This window comes from Procambarus clarkii, chromosome 36, assembly GCF_040958095.1.
Source record: "Procambarus clarkii isolate CNS0578487 chromosome 36, FALCON_Pclarkii_2.0, whole genome shotgun sequence".
Lineage (NCBI taxonomy): Eukaryota > Metazoa > Arthropoda > Malacostraca > Decapoda > Cambaridae > Procambarus > Procambarus clarkii.
In genome coordinates, this window is record NC_091185.1 from 12,084,782 (window position 1) to 12,091,909 (window position 7,128).

At 35.7% G+C, this 7,128-nt stretch overlaps 1 protein-coding gene across 1 annotated transcript; it reads left to right on the forward strand.

Moving 5' to 3' along the window:
• The first annotated feature begins 3,223 nt into the window (after nucleotides 1–3,223).
• Nucleotides 3,224–6,224, forward strand: LOC138371498 (uncharacterized). The gene is made up of 3 exons (XM_069336392.1): nucleotides 3,224–3,383; nucleotides 4,573–4,714; nucleotides 5,611–6,224. Exons 1-3 carry the CDS (start codon nucleotides 3,381–3,383, stop codon nucleotides 5,958–5,960), a joined length of 495 nt encoding a protein of 164 aa, XP_069192493.1. The 5' UTR covers nucleotides 3,224–3,380; the 3' UTR covers nucleotides 5,961–6,224.
• The last annotated feature ends 904 nt before the right edge of the window (nucleotides 6,225–7,128 follow it).

Here is a 7,128-nt window from a genome sequence, read left to right on the forward strand (position 1 = left end):
TATATATATATATATATATATATATATATATATATATATATATATATATATATATATATATATATATGCAACCTGTCCTCTTATAAAGAACGTCAACAGTTGCCGTTTGACGTCCGGTTTTGGACGTTATTTTGTCTTAAACTACGTCTATTTTCGCTTCCATGGACTATCTCTTCTTATACAATGAAATACCACACTCTTATTATTCTATAACCCCCTGACTATGCTCTGATATATGTTCTTCATGTAAAAATACATATATTTTTGCCTTAATTAGGCCATAATCCAGAAAATTCCAGCCCATCGATCTTTATATTTAGGAAAATATTTAATAAATTTGGAAATGAATTTTTCGTTCGGCGACAGTTTCCTGTTACTATTTAGTCTTTTATGCTTTAATGTCGCTGGTCATTGTGACTTTCCCAGGATTTATATATGTTTTGTAGTAGCATTTAGTCACACTACAGTAATTTAACTAATGGGAAACCTTTATAGTCGTCGTAAATTAGTAATAATCATTTATCAAATAATAAATTAGCAAACATGTAAAACTTCTTATGTTACGAGTTTTCGGGTATGCCGTTCTGTTTGTTTACAACCCCAATGTTTCAAAAAACACAATACTTTTAATATATAAGTGACTAAGTATGCTCTAATACATGGTCCTCAATGAAAATTATGTTTTTTTTGTTAATTTGTCCATAATGAATAAGATTCGTTACTGTTGATCTTTATATTAAGAAAAACATCTAGAAATTTGGTATTGAATTTTCGTTCAAATAAAGTTTCCAGTTCCTATTTCCTAGTTATCCTTAAATGTAGGTGGTCATTATTTTACTGTTATGTATATAGAAATTTAGCATTATGCATTTATAATACAGAACAATTTGGTCGTTCCACTGCCTCATAATTATATAAAATTCATTGTGACAAATACTTGATAATTAAAATCAGAGTTTTTTGACAACTATAAAAAATCCTGTTGAAATCATGCCGTTTTGAGTTGTCATACGCTTCTTAGTAAATAATATTGTGTAATGTTTGGCACAATTTATCACTGTATTTTCAAACTGTTTAGGTATTAATGTATTCATTTTTTTTAATGTGTAATATGTTACTTAATCCTAAACTTCTTTTGCAACATTTATATCAGATATAAATAATTGTCGCGAAACGGCGTATGAAAAAATGAATTTCCCCAAATGAAATTAGTGTATCGGCGATCGAGCGGGCATATTTAAAAGTGTATACTCTTGTCACTGTTCTGACATTAGTTTTCGATGTACGTATTTCATTTTTGTACCACAACCCGTTCTCACACAAGACAGTACATATATGACTAGTGCTTAAAGTCAATATGTGGAATGTGATTTAGTACATATGTGATATATTCCCAGTTAACTTTTTTACCAAGGCTCAAACTCTTCCTCACGTACCAATTTACGTCTCACAGTACTCGTCCATCAACGTAGATAGCTGAATAGTCGTGATTGGTTCAATTATAACGAAAATTGTAGTTTTCAGGTCCCACATGGGTTGTGAAATTCACCTACTATTGTCCATGCTCTTATAATATTACAGATCAGCTACATCCTATTGAAGGCTCGTAGTTTTGTTTTGAGAAATATTAGTTGTTCTTAGTAAATTATAATAAGCACAATAAATTATTACATAGAATAAGTGCTTCACCAATCAATATTATATACTATAGTTTGTGCTTTAGAAATCTTTAAAGAATGTTTTGTAGGAACGCTAACAGAAAACGATGTTATGTTGGAATGTATATAGGGTAAACTACTGCAAACAGGATGGTATGGTGTGGATTATTGGAAACTATAGGATTAGGGTCCACTACCACCTGTTAGGTGGGTAAGGGGTCCAATAACACCCGCAGGATGAGTATGGGGGTCACATCCACCCACAGGAATGGTATGGGGATCCCTTCCACCCACAGGAAGGGTATGGGATCCAATACCATCCACTGGATGTGTATTGCGTCCACTACCACCGACAGGATGGGTATGGGCTCACAACCACCCACAGGATAGGTATGGGGTCCAATACCACCCACAGGATGAGTATGGGGTCCACTATAACCCACAGGATGGGTATGGGGCTCCAACCACCCACAGAATAAGTATGGGGTACAATAACACCCACTGGATATGTATGGCATCCATTGCCCCCACAGGATGACTATAGGGTACAGTATCGCCCACAGGATTAGTATATAGGGTTCACTGCCGCCCACAGAGTCGGTATGGAGTCCACCGCCACCCACAGGGTCGGTATGGGGTTCACTACCGCCCACTGGGTCGCTATGAAGTCAACTACCGTCCACAGGGTCGGTAGGGGTCCACTACCGCCCACAGGGTCGGCAGGGGGTCCACTGCCACCCACTGGGTCGGTAGGGGGTCCACTGCCGCCCACAGGATCGATAGGGGGTCCACTGCCGCCCACAGGGTCGATATGGGGGGGGTCCACTACCGCCCACAGGATCGATAGGGGGTCCACTGCCGCCCACAGGGTCGGTAGGGGGTCCACTGCCGCCCATACGTTCGGTAGGGGTCCACTGCCGCCCACAGGGTCGGTAGGGGGTCCACTGCCGCCCACAGGACCGATAGGGGGTCCATTGCCGCCCACAGGGTCGATAGGGGGTCCCTTACCGCCCACAGGGTCTCTATGAAGTCAACTACCGCCCATAGTGGTTGTATAGTGTCCACTATCGCCCATAGTGTTATTATGGGGTCCACTACCCCTCATAGGGTCGGTATGGGGGTCCATTACTACCCACAGGGTGTGTCTGGGGTCTATTTTGGCAATACTGCTTTTCCAATCTCATTTGTTGTTCAATGTAAAATATTTGTTGCTCGACTTGCAACAATTTATATATATATATATATAGTATAGTGCCTTTGCAATAATGTACCAATGTGTGTATTTTCATAACTCGTTTTAAATTGTTGAAAAATAAATAACTACATTGTGAATGCAAGTCAATGTTTACATGCTAAATCAGAGTTGCCAGATTCCGCTTAAAATAGCAAATTGTGCTTATTTTCAAAGCTTGAGAATTTAGCTTTAAAGTAGTTAAAAAACTACGAATTTCGCAATTTGCTATGTACTTTAGTGTACTATTTTAAAATAAGATTGGTTTTTAAGCTGCAAGTCATATGAATCTCAAAAAAAGTATATTATTAACAATCTTATCTCCATAGTTCACTAGTTTCTGTAAATCAGATCTGGTAACTGTAGGCCAAGTACTGGAAGACTCAAGACACAATGTGTTGAAGCTATTCTCTTTGAAGAAGTCATCTCGACAGGATCTTCCAGCTCCAGCTATAAAACTTCACCAAACATGGATCTACCTAGTACATCAAATGGTAAGGAATTACTAAACTGTACAAAGTTTTATGCTAGAACATTTGTTACAGAATTGTCCCTGTCAGGGACAATTCAGTCCCTATTCTATGTGTACTCCATCACATAGTGACGGAGTATGTGGGAATAATTTTGTTGACACTGTCCATTTTGTCAATTCTACAACAGCAGATAATATGAATTTCCAGAGATATTTGTAACTTGAGATACTTGGTTTGGTTTGGTTAAGTTAGGTTAGGTTAGCCTAACCCAGTAAATCCTCCCCGGCTAGAATATAAACCCCGGACAAAGTGCTCGTGAAATGCCAGGCATTTGCAAATATGAGGATGTGGTTGATTAGATTATATTCTTTTCTATATCATAGATGTTCAATATATGAAAAATATTTTAGACTTAAAAATGGACCCCTGAGGTACTCAACTTAACACATTTCTTCATATTCATTCCCATTTAGTATGACCTTTTGCTCTCTTTGTTTTAACTATTGTTTTGTGCACTTTACAATTTTTTTCATGAACCTGTAATTTCCTTGCTAGTCTTCCATGTGGTACCTTATTAAAGTCTTTAGCATAATCCATGTATACTACATCCACCGGAAACCCTTTATCTGAGTACCATGTTACCATGTCCCAAAAGTGAGGAGGTTTATTGGCTGGTACATTGTAAGAAAGTATCACAAAGATTACTATGTACATTAAAGTAAAATTTGAGGGTTATCAACATATAAATTGTAGCATAATTTGAGGAATATTTCAAGGTATAATATAGTAAGATATGCATTCAATATAACAATCATGATATAAGGTGATAGCAATGATTACAATGGAAAAGTTGTATGGTTTAGGCACATATATTCTGGCATTGGATTTCATAAGATACAGTGCGAGTTTAATACACTAGTTAGGAAACTATCAAGAAAAAATTTAGGTACTTTTTGGTTTTATTTTTTAAAATGGCAGAAGTTGGACAGTTTTTAAATTTGTTAGCAAGTTAGTTCCATAGACAAGGTCCCTTTATTTGCATAGAGTATTTACACAGAATAACTTTGACTCTGGGGATATCAAAGATATTTATTTCTGGTATTGTGATTCTATTATGGGTTCTATTGCACATGCCCAGCTATGCTTCAAACATTTATTTTGTTGCATTTTCCCAGATAGTGTTATTGTTTAAATATTATTTGCTTTTCAGCTAACATATCTGCGTGGCTGTGGGTATGAATCAATCGTTATCTATTACAAGAAAGGACCAGCACGGGTGACACATGGTATTTTACCAAACAACGTAATACAAGAAGAGGACAAGAAGATCTTCACCACTAACTTCTTTTTGTGTAAGTAGTTCACATAATATATAAATATATCACCACCTATTATTTTCTCTCATATATATATATATATATACATATGTATATATATATATATATACATATGTATATATATATATATATATATATATATATATATATATATATATATATATATATATATGTATATATATATATGTATATATATATATATGTATATATATATATATATATATATATATATATATATATATATATATATATATATATATATATATATATATATATATATATATATATATATATAATTTCAATTCAATCATCTCTGTCGTTGATGTATATGGCAAAAAGTGTGTGGCCCAATACAGCACTATGTCTTAACGTAATGGGTCCAAGGGCCCATAAGGTCTCGACAGCATTAAGGGCCCTTTAGCAAACCAGTGTGCTGGTGCCCCTATGACACCCATGACGTCTTTGTATCATTTCAAGTTTGTACATGTACTTCTTAAGATATGGGCACCATACAACTGCTGCATATTCTAGCTTTTGTCTAAAAAAATCATGAACAATTTATTTATTATTTATCCATGAATGCCAGAACTAAACCCTGTGGTACTCCACTCGTGACATTTCTCCAGTCCAATACATTGCCTCTGATTACTGCCCTCATTTTTCTATCAGTTTGAAATTTTTTAATCCATGTTAGAAGCTTACCTGTCACCCCTCCAATATGTTCCAGTTTCCAGAACAAACTCTTATGTGGAATTCTATTGAATGCCTCTTTTAGGTCCAGATAGATGCAGTCAACCCAACCATATCTTTCCTGTAAAATTTCTGCGGCTCGATCATAGTAACTGATTAAATTTGTTACACAGGATCTTCCATTTCAAAATTTTTTATTTTTTATTTTTATTTTTTTCCAGCACGCACAAGGAAGCTTGATGCAGATAAACTTACATTAGGATCAGAAGGTGATAGCGATAATGCCCTGGAAAAAAATCCTGACGAGCTACAAGTGCAGCAGGTGCATAAAGTCCAAAAAGTACCGCAGGTGCAAGAAATTCAACAATTACAAAAAGTTCCGCAGGTGGAACATTTACAAAAAGTTCCGCCGGTGCAACAAGGGCTACCATTAGCAATCCTTCAGAAACAGCAAGAAGTACAAGTAGTAAAATTTGAACCACAGGGAACTACACCAGGAAAACAGTGTAGTAACAACGGAATGGGAATTTTAAAATACCTGAGGAAACAGGTAAAAAAGGACAAACAATAGAAATGGTTCCTTACACATTATTTGGTAGTTTATAGGTATTTTACTTATAATACTTTATATTATGTCTACAGTTTATAATTTAGTTTACAGTTAATTTACTTTTCAACTTCCATATCTTACATGAAGGATTTTTACTGTTTTTCATTTTTAAAACCTTATTAGTATCATTTATAGTTTAGTGTCAATTCACTTATAATACAATATATGGAATAATTTACTAAATTCATTTAACTATAATAAATTTAAATAAACATTTTTACCCCAGGATGAGTTTCAGTCACCCTACCCAAAAAATTAATGTTTCTTTATTACTAATCTTGTGAGAGGTAGCTTATTGTGCAGCCCATACTCATTCTGTGAGTGTTAGTTTATTGTGCACCCCATAGTCATCATGTCACCCAAGCCTGCTGCAGCTGCACCTGAGGGGTGGTGTAGGGAACCATTAGTGTACTATTATGATTTGAGAGAGAGAATGCTCTGTGGACAGAGCATCAATATGGCTTAAGGCATTGAGCTTTGCCTCAAGATGAAGCTTGGGCTGATCTCTGATTTGCTTCTTGGGAGTCTTCATTTACGTGCACCCCATACTCAACCACTTTGTAGTAATTAATTGTGCAACCCATACTCATCTTGTTACCAGTAGTTTGTGCAACCCATACTTATCCTGTGATCCCTATCCCTCTACTTCAAGTCCCTCAAGGGGCGCACGAATTCAGTTTGGCATACTGCATCCTGCCTTCCCATCCCTAGCTACTGACCCATCACAATATTTTATTTTATTTTATTTATATATATACAAGTAGGTACATTGGGGTTGTGAGAATACATTGAATAGTACAGTATTTACAATCTTGTAAAGCCACTAGTATGCGCAGCGTTTCAGGCAGGTCCTTAATCTAACAGATAATTTTAAGTAGGTAATTTCTATCAGAATTGATAAATGATAATAAATACATTGTTTACATACATACATTACAAATACATACATATAAGCTCAAAAGCTTCATTGAAGGTTGTAACAGAACCCATGAGCACCACACCAGAAAAAAATACAGTTTTGATATTCCAAGAATACGACTTAATCAAACTAGAAATGCTCTACAAATCAAGGGACCCAGAATGTGGAATGATCTTCCCAACCATGTTAAAGACTGTACCTCTCTCAACC

Excerpts from the sequence above, each read along its gene's own strand:
- LOC138371498 (XM_069336392.1), top strand. Across the intron at positions 4,715-5,610 it reads CACCACTAACTTCTTTTTGT|CACGCACAAGGAAGCTTGAT; the intron begins GTAAGTAGTTCA and ends ATTTTTTTCCAG.